Consider the following 20,424-nt stretch of genomic DNA (forward strand, 5'->3'; position numbering starts at 1 on the left):
AATTTGTATGAATGTGATTTCTTTTATGTGCTGGTTAGCGATGGTGGTGACTCTTAAAGACACTGCAATAAAACCCCCAATAAGAGAGTGGTATCGATAATGGAATCCCAATCGCTAAATTCTTATCCAGTCCCATGCTTACATCCAAGCTTTGTGTTTTTCAGGGAAGGTCTTGCTTATCTCAGTAAGACTACACCAAACACCATTCTGCAATGATCTAAACACTCATGATCTTGACTGCTTGCATTTGGGACCTTAGTTTTTTGGACATATCCAGATTTCACGACCATAAGTTCAGGCTGGAATAAAGGTGAACTGGTAAATTGAAGAGTCTCTCTTCACCACTGCATTGCTGCTGTAGCCACACCAATACTCCAATCTAGCACATACTAAATCTTTCTACCATATGTGAATAAGAACCAAACATACTCGAACTCCCTTGTGAGGAACTCCCTCGCTTGGGGGAGCCCTCTCCTCCAAACCGAGGAAGCATTCCACCATTTTCCAGAACTCCCATAGTCTCAGACTTGGAGATGCTGACTCTCATCACAGCTGGTACTAGGCAAAGGGGTCCAGTTCATGCTGAAGGTCTTGCTCTGATTAAAACCCAATAGAATCACGTGATCTGTAAGAAGCAGGGATGCTATCCTGAGGTTTCCAAAATGGATTCTCTCCATATGCCAGCTATGCTATCAAATCCTGTCCATGAATATGAAGCTTATGCATAATTTCAATAAAGATCTGTAATCACTCATCTGCCTGCTTTTCTTAAATGTTAGGCTGCTTTTCTGTTCTAACACTTATTTACACTCTAACACTGACCTCTCCTTATTTAAATCACAAACAGGAGATGAACGACAAGCTTGGAGGAGTCCAGCATCCACTGAAAACATGCTTGACTTTGTGTGAAGGATGTGGAAACAGCTCTCTCTTTGGTTATATAATGACAATGGACGCAAGACCCCACACTCCTGCAGTACACCCTATAGGTGTCCCCTTGCAAACCAATTGTAAGCCTTCTCCAATGCCACACGTTCATGCAGATTGCATGGTCAAATTCCCATGATCCCTCCAGACGTTGTGCATGGCTGAACATCTGGTCCACTGTCCCATGGCCAGGATGGATTCCACATTGTACCGCCTGAACACAAAGTTCAAGAATTCATCTTTCCAACAACATGAAATAAACTTTCCTGGGGAAGCTGGGCAGGGTGATACTCCAATAATTGACACACATGGTCCAACTCTCTAGTTTCCCTTTTTTAAAAATGGGAACTACTTTTATGACCTACCACTCCACAGCTGCTGTCCAGGATCCAGGGGGTTTAAGGGGTGTGTCAACTAAGTCACCCTCACAAAATTCTGGACACTAACCAAACTTAATTTAATGGTAGTGTAATAGTATTCATGGCCGTCGGGTCTATAGGTGAAATATTTTTTTTTAATTGCATTATTTTTATTTTCTATTGAATATAGGCTACCAGCATTTTATGAAACTCTTCATTCAGCTTTTTCCCCCCTAAAAATAAATAGATCTTTTCAATCAAATTTCATGGACTTTACAGATTCAAAAGCAAAAAAAGAAGCAAAAATGAAATCTCACACGAGCATGAATATATATCAAATGATTATCTTTAATCCTTTTTCTGTATTTACATATTGCACACTGGGCTGCAGCTTTAACAATATAAATATATGGGATATTATTACTTTAATTATAAGTAATTATTATGTATGATGTCACATAAAACACATTCAGCATCCACTCAGAGGTTTAGTCCATTTTGTTTCCCCCTGCGTCTTCAAATAGAAGGTCAAACCTTGGCCCTTTGTCCAAAAAAAGTCCCCAAACACTGAAGAAGACATTTTGTCCCAGGTAAGTTTTGTCTCTCAGTTCCATGTCCAAATAGCTCTGTTATAAACCAGTAGAGTAGAGTGTAGGAGGTTGTCCAGTACAGCAGGAATAGACCAAAGAACAGAGTAGAGGTAAAAAAGGCAAAAATGATTCGACTAATGCCGAGATGAGTCTACACAAAGTTGAACAAAACTCAAGTTTTTGCTTGAAAAAGTCCAAAAATCTTGTCATAGAAAATTTACACCTGTTTGTAGTGTGTATACAAGGTGAATGGTTGTTGGAGATAAACAGCTGAGTAGAATATAATAGAAAACAATGCATTTTGATTTCCGATTGTGGATCAAGTCGGCTGAGCTCACTGGCTCCAGCAGATTTTCAGAGGTTTGTTTATAACTTTTTCTGCTGCTGGTCAACAGAGGGGATGAACCTTCTTGCTGCACCCTGGTATGCCAAGACTTCATGTCCAGGGCCTGTGGAAGAAAGACACGAACGAGTAGAGAAAAACCTTTGCTAAGATGAAGACTGAAGAAGAAGAGGATTCAGAATAAGCACAGATAAAAGGTACTGCAAATAGTTTTTCAGGGGCTCACAGTTGCTACATGTTCAAGTAACTGTACTATATTGACTTTATAAATTAAACAAAGGGAAAAAAAATATCCAGGCTTTTAGTTTTTAGTATGAGTCAGTTAGACAGTTTGCAGCTTCATAGGCTCTGTAGAACTTGTGGTTCTGTGTGGTCTATAGTACAAGTACAGGTCGTACAGGCTCCAAATAATATCTTACTGGTTATACAGGTTCCACATGTTACAAAAGATTTTTTATTCAAGTTTTACAGGTTCTGCTTGATTTTACTTTTTAAGATGTAGATATTAAACTTATCAGATTCTACTTACTCAAAACTATAACGAATTATGAGAAAAGGTTTTTGCTTTACTGAGTCTACATACTGCAAAGTCTGAAAACGTCACATTTAACAGGTTCTACAGCCCCTTTCTGACACTGGGCTTTAAAGGTATTAGTGTAGGGTGCACCTACAGGCTTTAGAGACTGGTTCTACCATATAGGAGGTCAATAAGCCAAGGGAGCCATTGGCTTATTTTCTCATAGACTACAATAATAGTACTTTTGCAACCAGAGTTGCTGCCCCCTGCTGGCCATCTTAAATAATGCACCCGCTACTTCCGCATTAAAAATTATCCATTAGTGAAAAATATGCCTGTCCATCCATCCATTCGCTTCCGCTTATCCCTTTCAAGGTCGCAGGGAAATATGCCTGTCAATGAATATTTTAATTTTGATTAGACAACTTAATATTTTTTTCAAAAGGAAAATTTGATTCTGAAAATTAATCAACATTACCAGCAGCTCACTTTTTCCTGAGTGGTACAGATTATTAAGCTTTTCCATTTATTAGGAACAACACTGTTGGTGTGTTAACAAATCACCATGAGCTATTTGGCATTGGCTGATGTAAAAGTCTCACTGCCTAAGGCACTGCTGCCATTGAAAGGAGAGAGCCATAAATTTGGCCTAATGAAATATTTGAATAGTGTGACATTAAGTATGATTTTTTTGAATGAATAACTTAATAAATTTGATTGCTCAGGTAGAGTAGAAAAGTGCTAAATGAGTACCTGTTCATTTACCTCAAGTATCAGCATTGGAGACAAATGGTTTCCATCTGGTCCCGTCACCATAAAGCCTTGCAATGATATCTATCTTACTTTAATGTTCTACAATCAATACAAAGATACACTGGATCTCAATACTGGTCACTAAATTCTTGTTTAGATGATTCCCTAAGGTCTTTATGCCTGACTACCCACATGGTTACCATAGATGATGGTTTCAAAGGACTGCTTTAAAACTTATTATCCTTTTTGACTCTAATTGGAACATAGTAGTATGGCCTCTGTCGGTTCTAAGGTTTTACATAAAATGACATAATAAAAAATCTAGCCCTTGCTAGGTCATAAAATTAGCTAAATAGAACCTCACTAACTGATCGTCAGCAAGTGTAACCAGTATGCAAGTCTGTGCTATAAGTTCTACTGTCTATACAGTAATGATTTCCAACTTGTTGTCACAATGCCATTAACATTTGGTTGTTTAATTGAAATCTTTTTTAAAACAACTTTTTGTCATGTTTTTCCTTGATTGTATCTGTTTTTATCACTTTACATTATGTCTAATCCATATTTACCAATTCTATAGCTCTTGGGGCTCTGAAATATTACCATCTGATTGAAGCGCTCTTATTTTAAGGCTTCTTAACCATTTTTTAGGTTCTCTTGATTCCTCATATTCTACAGACTTCTGCTAGTCTCAGGGTCATTTTGTGTTAAACTCTGTCTGAACTTATCTCTGTAGTTATTTGGGTGCTAGATATAAGCCTAACAATGGTCACATTGTATTGGGGCTGTTTATGTTCTTCTTCTGTGGTCTTGTGGTCTGCACTGAAATGGCTGCTCACTGGAAGCTTGCCCTGTGCTTTGCGCCCTTAGTGATTTCAGATAATGCTGTTAATACTGCGTTTTAGTCGGTCTTCTTGAGTGCGTCAACAAACAACAAAATTTTTTTCTTTCTTTAGCCTTGGGAACGATCAGCTTCCTTGGTAGGTTTCTGTCATCAGACTTTAAAACCTAACAGTTCATCAATAACATCTATTCATTACTGCTTCTAACAGCTTTAAACTTTGACCTGTATATATTTCCTCTAACTGCTATTTCCTGCCTTTGGGGTTCAGATTGAAATGTAAGAAAAGGAGTATTAACAATTTAAATATTTATCATGAGGCAAAGCTGCAAGAAAAAAAAGTTTATGAACACTATAGATCAAAATGTCATTAATGACAATAGTCCAGTATGCAAAAAGAAAGTAAAGCCCTTTTTAATTAGAAAGTTACTTCAAGGCAGGTGTTCAAGCGAAAGAAAATAAGATTAGAAGTGGAAGGCTGCCGCTTTGCCATAGCTAAAGTTATACTTTGATCATAAAAAGATGAATGAAGCTGAAAAAAGGCAAGACAATATGACAAGCAGTCTGTGAATGGAGAAAATTCAGGACTGTTGTTGACTCTTTCTAGAAATGGACATCCTACAGAGATCACATCATGAGCACAATTGTGACAGAGGTAAAGAAAAACCCAGAACTAACATTTTCCTGTCATTTAATAGTTTTTCTGTTAGTTGATTACTTTGGTGTAGTATGAATAGCCATAAAAGTTCAAAAATCTATGCAGTTGTCGGTCTTACCATTTGTCTGTTTATCTCTCTGAACAGCGAGGGCTCTTGGCCAGTTGAATCAGGAGACGAGCACATCTTTTATAGTCTGTAGAGAAGCAAAACAACACACTGTGTTTAACTGCTGCTTAAAAAAATCCATTTACTAAATTTCCAAAACCAAACACGACCTGCAGCTGCAGTGTCACGAGATGTTTAGCTTAGCTGAGCGTGAAGACTGATAACAAGAGGAACTGTTAGCTAGAAGACAAGCCATCCGATTTGACTAATGCTGATAGCAGTAATTGGTCATACATCACCAAAATGTAACTATTAATAAAGTGAAAAACTTGTTCTACTTGGACTTGTCATGAACAAAAGTGTTTAAGTACTCTGTGAGAATACTACCCTTTTAAAAATGAATGGTTTTCCACACAAGACTAATTTCCTAATTGATTTAACTTAAATGTGAGTTTGTATGTGCTTGTTTAAAGATTTTATTTGTAGACATAATTACAAAGCAGTGAAGTTTGGGTAGAAAATAAACTACTGTCTTGAAAGCAATCTACTATATTATATATTATTATGCATAAATGTAGGACTATCAAGGTTTAACCTCTGATGTATTTGTATTTATTGTGTTTAGTTCAGTACAAAACTCTCCCCATACATCCTTTGATTGTCCTAGTAACGTATCTGCTCGTTAACCTTGAAAGTCTGCAATGAGAAGACATAAACTTTCCCTCTTGAACAAACCAGGTCAAAAACTCAATATTTTAGGGAACACAAAAAACTCTTCTGTAACCTCTGTAACCAAGACGGTGCCCATAACTAAAGTATGGGCACCTTCTTGGTTGCACTGTTTGTATAGATGCTGCAATAAAGCTAATTTCCAAAGTCACCACCATGAATTCACAATGACATCAACTTCAGATGTGAATGAGATAAGAAACTTGAACTTAGATAAACATTTTTTCTTCTCTGTCGTCTGACAAACATCCAGCCAATAAACCGACGGATTTACTGTGTAAACAGCCTCTGAACAAGTTTGAACCTCCACAGCTCCTGTAGCGTTCACCTTTAACATGCCTGCCACTGCCTCCACACAAATGCATACACACACAAACACATTCACATATTTAGCTGTATCTCTGTGAAAACCTTTGTTTAGATACTTTAATCCAAGGAGACTCCGGCTACTACAGCTCACTTGTTTAAACTTTATTGTAAAACAACAAAACGTTCCAGGTAGGCATCAAATGAAAGTGGGAAAAGTGCACCTGTACAAATAAAGTGTATGACTAATGATACAACTAATGGTTCAGGGCAATAGGAAAAAGAGAATATTCTAATCAATGTGGGTATTAAATGAGAATTATTATGGATGTACGCTACATGTCTGAGTGTCCTCACAATTAATAAATCAGGCTCAATCGCGAGCCTTAAATCTCACAGTGGTCCTCACAAAGGCAGATGTACACAAACTTGCTTGGGCACACATATTTCCATCCACACATACACTCACTCTCTCCAAGAAAAACAAAAAGCTACATGCATGATTTAATATCATAAGAGCTGATGCTGTTCTGACATGATTACACTGATAACAGTGTAACACAGTGTGGTTGTGTGTTAAAACACGTCTTATCCTGTTTTTTCAATCTCAACAAACTCCTGCAGCAACACATCACTGTGACACACACTAACAGGAAGGAATCTAACCAGCAATCATTGGTATGACTCTCAAATCATTTGGTGCCTTTGTGTGGATGAATTCCTGTTTAAAGATGAGACGTTGTTTTTGCCCACATCACTACTCTAGTGATGTAGGGTTTTGAGGGTTCAGACTGTTTTAGACTTCATGTTTAAAGTTCTGTGGGCTGAGAATGTCTCATAGAAGCACGAGTCCTCATATGGAGGAAAAAACAACATTTTTGTGTGTGTGTGTGTTAAAAACAGGCGCTAAATTTCAAGAAACTTGGCAGAGAAGCAAAGCATGACCAAAGGAAGAATCTATTTTATTTTGCTACTGAATCATTTTCCTTTAACGTGTGGAAAAAGGACGTTGACCTTGGTGGAGGATTTGCTCTTTCAATCCAATCCTACTTTTCTGCTAAATATGTTTTGAAGCAAAATATGACAGGATCCAGACATAACTTGTAAGATATTTCTTGAATTTATTTACATATTTGACATATTTTCCTTTTCCCCAAATATTCAGTCCTGGACACTCGTACACTCCTCAGTCTACTTCGGAAACTTGGGTTTTTTTTCCGTTCTTTAAAATTTTGCCAGAGAAACGAGAGGGTGAAATGAACAAATGTTTTCTGTTATTATTGGTTAATTCTTGTCGGTTAAGTCGATTTTAAGCCTACATACAAAAACATATAGAAATATTAACTTTTAAGAAGCTAGTGCAAGTAATTTCACTACTTCAGCTTTCACTTTTTTCAGGATAAGACAATTAAAAGACTCACAGGCTGGCTCTGTGCAGTCCCTGGTTTTGTGGTACAGTCGGTGGAACTGTTTTCGGCACTTTGGGCTGAAGTATAGAGGACCTGAGGAGAGAAAGAAAAGTGGTAAGTCAGGCATTAAAAGTCAACACAATGATGAGCTTTGTTTGTAGAAAGCGCTATGAGTACTTTAAGAAAGGCAGTGTTGGTGGTCTTGTAACCACAACTAGTTCTGGCTGCAAATGAAAGATTTGGCAGCCAAGCATCCAATAAGCTTTGAGCTACTAAAATTTGGACTCTATATGATAAAGTACTGTAGCCCACAAACACTTTTCTGTTCAATGCTCTTTCAAAAACAAAAAAAAGTTGGGAATCAGTATGCAATAATTTGTAAATAAAGAGAATACAGCGATCTGCAAATCAGTGAAAACCTATATTTAAATGAGAAATCTTATACAAACACACCTACATATATATATATATATATGTATATACATATATATATTTAATGTCATTTAATTTTAAAATTTGATGCAGCATCATTTTTAAAAGTTAGAATATGAGAAAAGTGTTTTAATGCTAAACTAAAAAGGTTATTTGTAGCATTACTGGATATAAAAAGTGAATCCTACAGAGGCTGAGTGAGAGGCTGAATGTCAGCACTGAATTAAAAACAAATATTAGTGCACATGTCAGGAGTCACTGTGAAGGCATCATTAATGCTAAGCGATATAAGCAGGTTTAGGAGCAATGATGATGTGTCTAAACCTTCTCCACATAGTGTCTTTTCCAGTGAAGGCCTCACCTCATTCATCATGAGGATGCCAAATGACATTGTATAACTCTCCAAACACCTGTGGTCTTATGGTTTTCATACCTGTCAGGTGTATGATGAAATTTTGCTTGCTGTGTGGGTCTTTGGGATGAGCCTCTGGAAAACAAATAAAAATCTAAGATAACAGAACAACACTGCAGTCGCTATAATAACAGCAGCATATAATAGTATAGACAAATACTGGAGTCTGTTTATGCCTCAATTTGATTTAATAGGTTTTTTCCAGACACATAACATATTTAGACCAAGTGGGAATGGGCCCAAATGCTCACAGTGCTGTATTTATTATAAGGGTGTAAAATGGTGAGGGATACCTTTTTTATCCTCTAGGCGCATTTGGTTGTACAGAAATCAGACAACTATGAAGGAAATGGTTATGAATAACCAATAAATATACCATACCCACAGGCCCAGAGATCAGTCAGCGATCCCCTAGGAACCACTCTTTCACTTTTGGGGAAAAAAAATAATCTTTTCTCTAACCGGCTGTCGAGTGGTTGCTGGGCAGTCACTTGGTGAAATTGGTTACAAAGACGTATAATGTATCGCACAGTAAACGTCTTGCTTTGATCACTGGCAGGTTACCGGTGTTGCTCGCAGTTTGTCTGCACACACTTGCCAACTACTTGTACTGAAGAGGTCCTGAAGCTGTGAAAATGACAAAAGACAAAAATTGAACCTGTACGCCTTTAAAGTACTCTTCAGTTTCACCTGTGGACAGCCAACAATTTTCAGCAACCATTCTCCAACCAACAGGGTGGAATAGACAGACCTGTGGTTTCAAGGAGGTTGTACGACTGAGCCTTAGATAAGGTGTGCATCAGTATTGGGTGAGTGGGCCTTTTTCAAAGTCCTCATCTCATATAATGAAGAACATTCAAGGTAATACCTGAAATTTTGCTGCACACTTTGACTATACTTTTCAGTCTATTTTTGTTTTTCATGTTCAGTAACTTGTATCATCAGAAAAAATGAGAATGTAAGAACAGTTGTTCTCATAAAAACCATCAACACAAAAATCCCCCATAAAGATTTTGATAAAAGTGCACGCACTGGTGAGCTTTTCTATAGACAGTATTCACATGACACTCAAAGTTCATTATGTTAAACTCTCTTTAAGTCGTGTTGTATCAGACATTAACTTTAGAGGTATTCCAGTTGACCATAGTGTATACATCTACTAAAATCCAATTTTAAAATGCAATACACAGATATAGATTAAATACCTAAACAATATGACACTGCTACTGTTTCCTTCCCCTTTACCCACAGTAGCAATACTAGTTGAATCTTACCTGTACTACTTTCATTCAAAATGACATCTTCAACAAATAGTTGTGTCGTTTTCATTATGCAGAACTTGAGAGTATATTTGAGAGTATATAAATGTGAAACCAAGCAAAATTATATATGAGTAGCTCTTTGCAGTGGATGCACAGACAGCTATCGCTGGATGCTGAAAGAAACTGAAATATACAACTATTCTCAAGCAATTTTTGCACTAACAAGGATTATCTTTCCTCTTTGACTTCAAAGCAGATTTATGAGGGATTATGAAAGTAAAAATAATACTGATAATACTGATAAATAATACAGTTTTCTTGCCCATAGCTCTGTTAACATGGGCAAGAGGCGTAGAGGACAATTTAGGTTAGGCAGGTTTAAGAGTTTTATGTGTCAACTGGTTTGTGTTTGATGTATATTCAAATTTCAAATCCAGTCATCTATTGTTATTGAAGTAGTATTGAGGGTGAGATGAAAGAAAGAGTTTGTAAATCTGTTTATCTTTCTTACTCCAATTATACAGTGGTTGTGACAGCGGTTGGGTTCTATGTTGGGTTTTTGTTGAGAAAGCTGCCACTGAAAAAGAAGGTGCCTTAGGCTGCTTACTCCTCTCTGTGTCCATGCAGAAAAGTTGATGTATTACTAATGTCAGAGAGGAGTGGAAGTAGAAGGAGATAGACTCCACCAGGCAGTGACAGTGGTATTCATGATGTCAAATCTGAAGCAGCTGTGGGTGTGAACAGAGTTATCTTGACACCTTTACAGATGATCTGTTCAATATCAAGCCAGACAGAAGGGGAGCTGTTTGTCCGGTGTTGAATATACCGAGCCTCCCAGGCACCGAAGTAGTAGGAAAACTTTTAGATATTGTTTGTTTGGGCTTTTGGACCATAGTTATTTTAACTGAGGGCCTTTTGACTTTGTATTGTAAAATATATATTGAGTGTTAAACTGAGGGAGAAGAAGGAACCTAGTGATGGATTAACAAGAGTCATGCAAACAGAGTTTAAATATACAGTTTCATTGGACTTTGTTTAAGCCTGGATTCCGATGTATTAATGGGTCGAGTATCTCAATCCAAAGAGTTTAGAGAAAGAATTTGGTAATGGAATATCCAGAAGCGTTGCCAGAGTTGTAAATCAGACTGTGACCTGACTGGAGGGAGATGGAAGGATGGTTGGTTACATATACCAAAATGTCATCAGCATATAGACTAATTTTTATGATACTGTGAAATGGCAAATAATTATATGAAATGTGCAAATAATACTGGTGATAATAAGATACCATTACTACAGTTCATAATCTAGACATTTGTGTCATAGTGATAACACATGCTGAAGGCATTTTAACACAGAGACACAGAGAGACATGCAAACATTCACACTCACATTCACACCTACGTGCAGCGATTAGCCTAAACCTACTAACTGCATGTCTTTGGACTGTGGGAGGAAGCTGGAGTATCCAGAAAGAACCCATGCAAACACGGGGAGAACATACAAACTGTGGAGTCAAACTCAGGAACTTCTTGCTGTGAGACAACAGAGTTTAAAGAAATATAGATCAGTAACTGGCCACAGGGGGCCACAAGACAGTACCTACCAAAGCCTCGATAAACGGGGAGAGATGCAGGAAAGGTCTTTGCCAGCTTAAACATATGGATCATCGTGAATAAGATTTCCGCCCTTTTGAGTGAGTTAGAAGGAGAGAATTAAAAGGAAAAATTTCTCATCAAAAATGGGCATTTGTATGTATTGTTTTATGATCAGGGGACTTTAGACTGGAGTAGTCATTTCTGAATGTGGTAAGTAATTGAATCTTCAGTTGTAGTCAAATGTTTATTGGTTTTATTACTAAATTCAAAGTGTTGCTGACAGAGTCTAAGAAAAGCAGAATCTGGGTTTTTCATGTTCAGGTTGTTCATGGAGTATGACTGTTGTGTTTAGGTTTGAAAAACACCAGAGAGTCCAGTCACTTAACCTCATACTGAAGCTTTTGGCGTTTCTTCTCATCTTCTTTTATGTTTAATTGTTGTTTAATTATTTCAATGTCAACGTAATTTAATTCTATGTAATTTTAATATTTATTTTTTATTTTAAAATTCACTTCCCTGTCTCCCTGTAGAGTTGTTATTGCTAAATTTTGGATCCTATTAGCCTCCGGCTCATTTTTTGTTCAAAACACAGTGGAAGAAACTGGGAGGCTTCACATTCTCATCTGACTCAAGCATAAAAAAAAATCACAGAAATATGAAACAGATGTAAAAACTCCTGAAGGCCAAACTTGTGACATGACCTTGCTGATACACCAGCAAGACTGTTGTTTTAAACACAAGGAACTTACAAGTTCAGCTGCAGAGTTACCCTCATTTCTCAACAGACATTGAAAAGGTCAAACATGTCTCACTAGTTTTCTTTGCTGAATAAATGGAGGTCACACTGATGTGGAAACCCCACTGACAGGCCTGAAGTCATTTATTCTGTCATATTTCTGTTCTTTGGCAATTTATGAAGTTAAACGCTCTGGGATTTAAATGAAATAAAAATAGGAGCAAATATATTTATCGTTATTAGGAATTTAGATGAACAAAAAACCCCATGAATCTGGTCTTCTATAACATTTGGAGGTCCAGGATCTCTATGATTGATAGAAGGACTCAATCTTAGACATTAAAGGACTTATTTCTAATACTTTTATCCAAAACATTGTACAGAAAGCCATAAGACAGCATAGAGTCCTGAAATCATTTGCAGCAGCACCTGTTTCACTGTTATACAGATGGCTATTAAAACCTCATGGGTCTGCTAATAACACCTTTAAAGCCTTAAGTGAGTTTGAGGAATTTCTGTTAGCAAAAAAATCCCAAATTCACAAGCTGGAACTAGAAGTTGAACAATCTTGTTCAACACTCATGAGAGTTATTATTACAAGCAAATCTCTTTGCTTCCATCACAAGATCAGACTGGATAACAGCGTAATAATCATAAATCAGTGACACTGAGCCTTTATTAAAAGAACTCAACTGAACTGCAGCTCAAGCGGTGCATACATCTAATCCAGCTTGTTCACAGTCTCACAGGGTGGAAAGGATTAAGAGTTTAAGCAAAAGTAACAACATCATGGCTAAAAAAGTAAAAGTCCTGTGTTGTCACACTTGACAAATTTCAAGATAAATGGCAGCGGGTCACATTCTAATAAAACATAAGGCCCATTCCAGTACCCGGACGACATGGGGAGGAAAAGGATTAAATAGAGTAAACAATAGTCCAAATGTCTGCTGGAGAATAAAATCCCAGAGGCTAAAAGTTAAATGTGAACACGGCGCTGAGGCTGATTCTAACAAGAAGCTCTATTTATTAATCTGCACTGTTTTACTGCTGGACCCCTTTGCCTGCTTTGTAGAGAGTGCAAAATTTTATGTTTTTTTCCAGCTCTGAACTATGAATCATTTTCAAATTAAACTCTCAAAAGCTGAGTGGAACTGTGGAAAAGGATCAGTCATTGGATGGATCAGCTACAACATGGTCACCCCCTCCTAAGCTGCCAGTCTGGTAGTGGTGGGTCAGGCTTGTTTTAGTGCAACCCGCAGGTGATTGAATGAATCTGGGAAGTTTTTTACACTTGTTGATATTTTTCTTGAGTTGCTTCCAGGCAGTTTTTGTGGTGTTTGATCTATGCATGCAGTGTTGTTTCACCATGTTGATTTTCTAACGTTTTTTTAACACTAACAAAGCATGTTGGGAAGTCTGCTGACAGGGTAATGTAGATACTTTAAGCCAAAATAATTTACATTTATGACTCTGACATCAGAGTCATAAAGTACAAAGTGGACACACTTGTAACATCATTAAAGCCTTAAACTGTTCCTGTTGTGAGACTAAATTACTTTCTGCTGTTTTTAAACACTTTTAAATCCTAATGTATTGTTCACACGATGCAGTCCTTTCTAAAATCGAATACATTTTCTCTGCTGAACTTTTTTCACACACAAGGTGAGAGTGGACCCCTGTAACAGTTATTCCACAAAATTTGTGTAGGGGTGGTTTGATTCTACTAAATACAAAGCTTTGCAAAAGAGAAATATTGGCTTAAAATGATGCCAAAAGATAAAATGATCCTTTAAGAGGTACCCTGGCTGATAGTTCCTCAGATGTGCAGAGGACCAAATGATGGCAGCAGTCTGCTCTGTTAAAATCATCCTCACAAAAGTTCCTTTAAGGGTCTGGCCTCAGCTCGCAGCTCTAATGGAGCCAGCTGTAAATGCTCTGAAGATTTAAGAGGGATTTGTCTTGCTGATCCAAACAACAAAAAGATCGCAAACGGCTGCAAGTCTGACTGATTGCGCCGTCACTCTTGAGGCATTTCTGCCTTTTCGGCACCAGCTGGAGATGAATGGACCTCACTCAGATTTCTCTGTGACATTGCTTTTGGTTTGTTCACGCAAACAGAAATATTTGGATTTTCTGCTGTTCATCACACAAGACAATGTTTCAGTCTACGGTGGAGTTTTACTTTTTCTTTCATTTGTTTCACATAAACTGAATCTGTTTAGCTTGAGAACTCTTACAAAACAGACTAGTCTCAAAGTGTTCCATTAAAAATAAAAGAAGTCCTGCATGCAAAGACATTGTTAACGTGACAAATTTACAAATTTTTTCTCTGTCCCTTGATGCTGTTTATCCATCTAGATTGTTTTAGTGTCAGTTGCTTAGTTTTGGAGATATCCACTGTTGAGATGTTTGTCTTTTCCTGAAAATAATGTTATTAAATGGCATTCACTTGGTGGTACTCAAAGCCCCAACTAAATAAATAATTAATAAATAATAGATCGAAATTAAATCAAATAACAAATTCAACATTTCTTTCACAAATAATGACCAGACTACTAAAAAACCCCCCAAAAAATCAAATTCTTGTTTAACAAAAGGTTCCCTGCCTTACTTCATATACAAATTGTATCCAGAAAAACAATAATGCTCCTCACGTTTGGCTTTTGACTGGCTCTAACCCAGCAAGCAAACCTGTAGAAGAAATTTATAATCTGAAAAGATAATATACATTATATTTGGGTATGTTCCTTGTAGCTATTTTAAGAGTTGAGTAAATGGGAGGAAAAAACAAACTAATCGACCGGTCGTAAAGTCAGGAAATTCCAGGAAAGTCAAATCGAAGCCCAATGTAATAAACTATGTCTGTACAAATATTTAGACTGTATTTGAAATCCATTTTAAACTGTCGATCATATTTTTCAGTGTTCTTTAATTAGTATTTTAAACTTTGCTCTGACACAGTTTACATACAACCGTTTGTCATCTGGACCAAAGCGCTACAGAACCACATTAGTCCCTGGAGCTATCATCTTTCTTATGTTGGATTTATAGTCCAGCGTTGGTGTCCAATATTCTAAGCTTCCACTATGCAGAGCCGAGGATTATCAGCATACAAATATCACAGATATATTTACGTGCTGTCCTCCAAAAAGCCTGCAGTGTACAGCCAGACTGCAGTGATTCTATGACAGATCAATAAAGCTACCTGAAGCTGCATATGCACTGGAAGCAATTCACAACAATGTGATCACCAGATAAGTGAATGACACGCCACGACTTCAAGCAACCATGGGTGAAATAACTGCTGGTGATGGGAAGTAGGTGGGATGAGATAAACTTTTCTCAGCTTCCAGGGAAACGACTGTAGCGACCACCAATCAGAGTGAAGAACACTGTTGATTGACATATTCCCTGGTAGCAAATACATTAGAAGATCACCTAGGCAACAGAAACCTGGAACTTCTACAAGTGAGTTTGTTAGCTTCAAAGCAATGTGTGACAAGTAAATTGCTTCAGTTGTTGATGCAGCTTGAGAAACCTCAAGACGGTGGTTGTCATAGACTATTTTATTATTTTTAGGCTCTTTCCTGTCTAATCTTGTCGAATAGCAGCACAAACAAATGCAGACCCATTATTGGTACTGTTGACACCGCCCACTGGTGACACTACGCAGCTGCACCATGATGGTCTGTAGAGCTCTGAGTAGCTCTTAGCTTGTTTGCACCTTCATTTCAGAGAAGAGGGTGCTGCCTTTTTGTAATGAGGAACTCGTTAACACTCAAGAATCAACAATTATCTGTAACTACTGGGGTTGGGTTATTTAGGTAATTCTAAAATTGCCCTTAGGTGTAAATATGAGTGCGAATGGTTGTCAGTCTCTATGTCCTAGCCCCTCGTCAGATTGGCAATCTGTCCAGCGTGTACCCCGCCTCTCGCCTGTCATGGTCCTGGGTGTCTGACACAGCGTTTTGAATTGGTTGTGGACTCACGATTCTTTCTGTTCATTTAAGAGATGACTTAAGTGTCACTGCTTTAGTGTCCTCTAGTGCATCTGACTTTATTTCTACTTTCTGGCTTTGGTTATTTGTTCTGTTTATCCCACGTCTCAGAGTCGCTGTGTGTGTTAGTTCCTGGTTTATTTTGATAGTCTCCTGTTTCATGTGTATTATGTTCAGTTTCGCTTCTCCTGTCTTATCAGTCAGATTACTGTCAGCTATGTTCCCACCTGTGGCCTGTTTCCCTCGTTATCCTCTTTGTGTACATATTGTCTGCATTGCCCTTTGTTCTTTGACGCGTTCTTCCTCATGGTTATGAGGAAGGAGCAGGTAGTATGAACACATTTTCTGTGGAGCTCAACTGGCTGTAGGGGGTCCACGTAGGCACCATGTTTTTCCATCTGCTGCCTTGCCTTTACTTGGTCCTCCAGCAATTAGACTGCATGGATTCAACCTGTCACCTGTCACCTCAAGCCAACTTTTCCACCTCAACGATGCTCAGAATTCCCCGCCTCTTTCCCAGAGTGGCCAGGCCTGAACACTGGCTGCAGTTGTCGGAGAAACAGACTGTGTGTCCTGCGCAGCCCCAGCCTGGACCTGGGGGCAGCAGTCTGAGCCAGAGGTCTGCATTATGTCATCTGATCCTGCTCTGTCCGAGCTGGAGTCAGCACCGCCCACACCACCAGTGCCCGAAACTCCGGAGCCAGAGCCGCCAGGACTCACAATTCTCCACTTCGGCTGCTGGCCTCCAGTCCCATTGTCTGCGGGTATCTGCTGCCCGAGCCAGACGCTCAGGCACACACACACATACACACACACATGCACACACACGCCTTTTGGGGGGCGTTGTTCTGTTTCTCATGTGCCCCCGGTTTTTTGGTTTGGACTCGGTCTCAGCCTTCACGCAACCCTCATGAGGACAGGTCAAAGAGAATGGATGAATGGCAGGTTGGAGATTCATAATTATTTTATTCCTTGCATTTCTGGTGCTCACTAGCAGGGACAGCGCCATTTAAATATTTAGTCATACTAGATACTACATACTACTTTAGTCAAACTGCTACCCCCGTGACCCGAACCCCGATCATTGGCAGAAAATTGATGGATGGATCTTAGTGATATATCTGTACTAGCAGATTATCGTAGGCTAAAATTAAAAACCTTTAAGTTCAGTTATTAACTTTGAAGTTACACTTTGCTACATTTGGACTGGCGTCAGGGCGCGGTTTCGTGCAAATGTTGAGTCTCAGGATGTGCAGAAGGGCAATTTTGACAGTTATGAGTAGTTAGAGCACTTCATGTAGAGGTGAGTGTAACTCTGAAAGTAAGAGTCAAGTTTAGGGGGTAGCTCCCTAAAAAGGGTCATGGGATAAATGTGACTGCCTGATAAGCATCGTGGTTTACAAATGGATAAAGAACAGTCCTTTGACACACATTTTAATTCACTGGAGTATGAATGAAACCACCTCAGGAGTTTAATTTAGCAGTTTAGAATCAGCTTTTTTGTGCTAAAAAAAGCCCCATCTAGACCCTGAGAGGGTCTCTTGGGGGACACAACAGGTTTATGCTCCTCCTAAATCAAAGGATTTAGTGAAATTACAGCAGCAGGGGCCCAACAGGACGTGACGCCCTGCAGCCTTTTGCTTCTGCACTCATTCATATTTTTTTGACTCTGAATGGATGAATGACTTCCAAAGTTCAAAGAGAAACCGCAGACCGCGGCGTGATTACGATGTTATCTCACTGTTTGCGCCATCAGTACTGACCCAGTCCGTGCTGCGACCCATGCTGTACTCCCCCGGGCGTCTCCGTCCTCGTCCTCGGGTACCGGCCGATCAGCTCCACCATGCTGCGGCTGTCCGTCTGCGTGGCGGAGCCTCGGCGAAGGGCCGCCTCGGTGAGCAGCAGGAGGAGGAGGAGGAGGAGGGCGGACAGGAGCGTGAGCCGCGCGAGCAGCATCACCGCGGACCTGAAGGTGCAGATGAGCAAAGTTCAGATATCTTATAATAATTAATGTTCCTCCAAGGAGCCAAACCCGTTTCCTTCCACGTGCTGGATCTTCTGACAGAATCACATGATCTTCATCAGGACTCTTGTGGACCCAACTGTGGATTTAACAGCTTTTAGGTCATAAGAGAGACTTTGAATCAAACTTTTTTGTAATGAAAAATAAAGATCATGTGATATGATCAAAAATGAACTTCTAATGAAACATTTCCTATTTTAATAAAACCAAACTTACCTGAAATAAAACACATTTATCTAAAAAAAAAAATAAATTACTGCTGTCTATTTAAAGAAAAGGCGTGATTCTAACGTGAGTTTACTGCTTCAAAAAATCCAAGTAATAACGTTTTCCCAGGGTTTAGTTAAAGATTAAAGTTTAAAAAGAGGCGCGTTTTATGTTTGCTTTTGATTCATTAAATGCGGTAAACTCCTTGAATGATTCTGAAGTAAAAATGAGTTTCCAGCAGTAGTTTCGCTCCTAAACCCGCAAACATGAATGCAAAATATGACCCAGTAAAAACACGTTTAATGTTCTCGCTGCACTTTACATTCAAAACTAAGCGTCACCCTCACACATCCTGCAGTTATTACAGAAAACTGTTTAACATGTCACATTTTACGCCTAGGAGAAGTTTTCTGTCTGCGAACAAACTTCTTCACAGTTCGGCTGCTCCCTCAGCTCACACACTTAACCTCACCTCTCTTCCCTGTGCGGCTCTTGGAGCGCCTCGGTGCGCCTCTGCTCCCCGGCGCACCGCTCTCTGATCCCGGGCTCTCCCTCCCGGGCTCCTCCCGCCGGATAATTACTAAACTTCTGCTTTCTGATGTGTTTTCTTGTCTCTTTGTGCGTGTTTTATTATCCCGGGTTAGTTTCGAGCCGAACCGCGTGCCGAGCTCCAGAGGCCGGTGGCATCTTAGAAAAGCGCTGAACTTTGACGGAGCGCGTGGAGCTGAGGGAGCCCCCTCCTCCTCATCCTCATCTGGTCCTGTTCGCAGCAGCAGCAGCAGCAGCTGGCAGACAGCTGGACGGGGTCATTCCTCTGCTTTGCGGACCGAAGAGAAGAATTCTTGACACTCGGACACACTCTGGAAGCGTTTGGCACGAAGCACCTGCAGCCCGGGACACTTGCTGACCTCCGCTCCTCTGTCGACCAGTGGGATCGGCTCTGTGCCACGCGCTCTTTCCTCTGTGGAAATAATCCTCCGTGTCTTCTACTCTCCACACGCGCAACTCCGACAGATTACGGAAATACGGGAGGAGGAGGAGAAGGAGGAGGGAGGTGCGTGCGTTTGGGCAGCTAGCATGCGCACACACATACACCCGCGCACAGTCAGAAGATGACAGATGAGTTTCTGCCTGCAGACATCAGCGGTGCACCACTCCCTCTCAGTGGATGGAAAGAAAAATGCTTTGTGCGTCTCCTCCTCACCTCCTCTCCTCTGAGTTGATCAGTTTCTGGGCTTTCTCGTTTGCTGTTTAGACGAACTGTTACAGTGGTACTGTGTGTTCATTTGTGTTACACAAATGGTTTTCAATGAGGAAAATATAAGTGATCCTGGTTTCAAGTGACTGACTGAACCAGAACTACAGCTAACTACAGCTATTTAACGGCCAGAGCAGACCCACCTTCAATAGAAGCAGAAGAGAAAATATCCCAGGGTTAGGGTTTAAGTCACTTTTAAAATCTTGACCTGCAGCAAGTTTTTAGAAAAACAAACATATTTTTATATTCTATAGTCAGCATTTTGCTATTTTACATTTAAACTCAAAGTAAATTTCATTCAGTTTTTTGCTACTCTTTTTTCTTCTTTTTTGACATTCATAAGTGAAAGTATCTCAAATTTTAAACTTAATTCAACATTTTGAACAACTGTTATTTTAACAGCTGTGGATCTGAATCGGAGGGTGAGATCATTTCTCAGACTGTGTGAAAGTCTCCAATAAAGCAACGGACCCAGGATACATGCTAATGGATTGGTGACATCACCAAAATTGCCAGTGTCATTCATGCTAAGCCCACAAAAACAGATAATATTTCAAATGTTTCAAATGTTACTGAGGCTTTTTGAAAAAAAATTCTGTAAAACAAACAGAAATTGTGACTAAACATTGTGGCTTACCTTTTGTTTCAAGTACTCTTTTGTATGATACCATAGCTCTGGTATCTGGAATATTGTTCTTGAAATATTTTTATAGCTTGTGTTTTCACACTGAGTGTGTGAATCGGTCTGTCATCATGGCAAAATGTGGTCCTGCGGAGCCCTGAGGCAGTTGTGAGTACTGTGGCAGGTGTTTATATGTCTGTCTGTCAGTTGGTTTTCAGCATTATAGAATTACATCTGTGCAAGATACAGTCACAGAATTTTAAAGGTGTGTATTTGAGATCAAAATGAAGGCCGGGTTTGACGTGAGGTGGAACTGGTGGGTTGAAACATCAGCATGT

At 39.3% G+C, this 20,424-nt stretch overlaps 1 protein-coding gene across 1 annotated transcript; it reads right to left on the reverse strand.

Annotated features, from left to right (window-relative positions):
* Nucleotides 1-1,628: 1,628 nt before the first annotated feature.
* Nucleotides 1,629-19,195, reverse strand: alkal2b (ALK and LTK ligand 2b). The gene is made up of 6 exons (XM_031735336.2): nt 18,679-19,195; nt 17,740-17,942; nt 8,404-8,457; nt 7,551-7,631; nt 5,107-5,182; nt 1,629-2,325 (listed from the first exon to the last, which is right to left on the reverse strand). The coding sequence occupies exons 2-5, from the start codon at nt 17,930-17,932 to the stop codon at nt 5,118-5,120; spliced, it is 393 nt and encodes a 130-aa protein (XP_031591196.1). The 5' UTR covers nt 17,933-17,942; nt 18,679-19,195; the 3' UTR covers nt 1,629-2,325; nt 5,107-5,117.
* Nucleotides 19,196-20,424: the final 1,229 nt, after the last annotated feature.

Source organism: Oreochromis aureus, linkage group 23 (assembly GCF_013358895.1).
Source record: "Oreochromis aureus strain Israel breed Guangdong linkage group 23, ZZ_aureus, whole genome shotgun sequence".
In the NCBI taxonomy this organism is placed as follows: domain Eukaryota; kingdom Metazoa; phylum Chordata; class Actinopteri; order Cichliformes; family Cichlidae; genus Oreochromis; species Oreochromis aureus.

What these genes read in the sequence shown, in the direction of transcription:
- alkal2b (XM_031735336.2), bottom strand. Translation starts at nt 17,932, where the DNA reads ATGCTGCTCGCGCGGCTCACGCTCCTGTCCGCCCTCCTCCTCCTCCTC. An exon ending in TTTCATCATACACCTGACAG is followed by an intron (nt 7,632 to 8,403) that starts GTATGAAAACCA and finishes TTCTCTCCTCAG; the next exon opens with GTCCTCTATACTTCAGCCCA. An exon ending in GGACTGCACAGAGCCAGCCT is followed by an intron (nt 5,183 to 7,550) that starts GTGAGTCTTTTA and finishes GCTTCTCTACAG; the next exon opens with ACTATAAAAGATGTGCTCGT.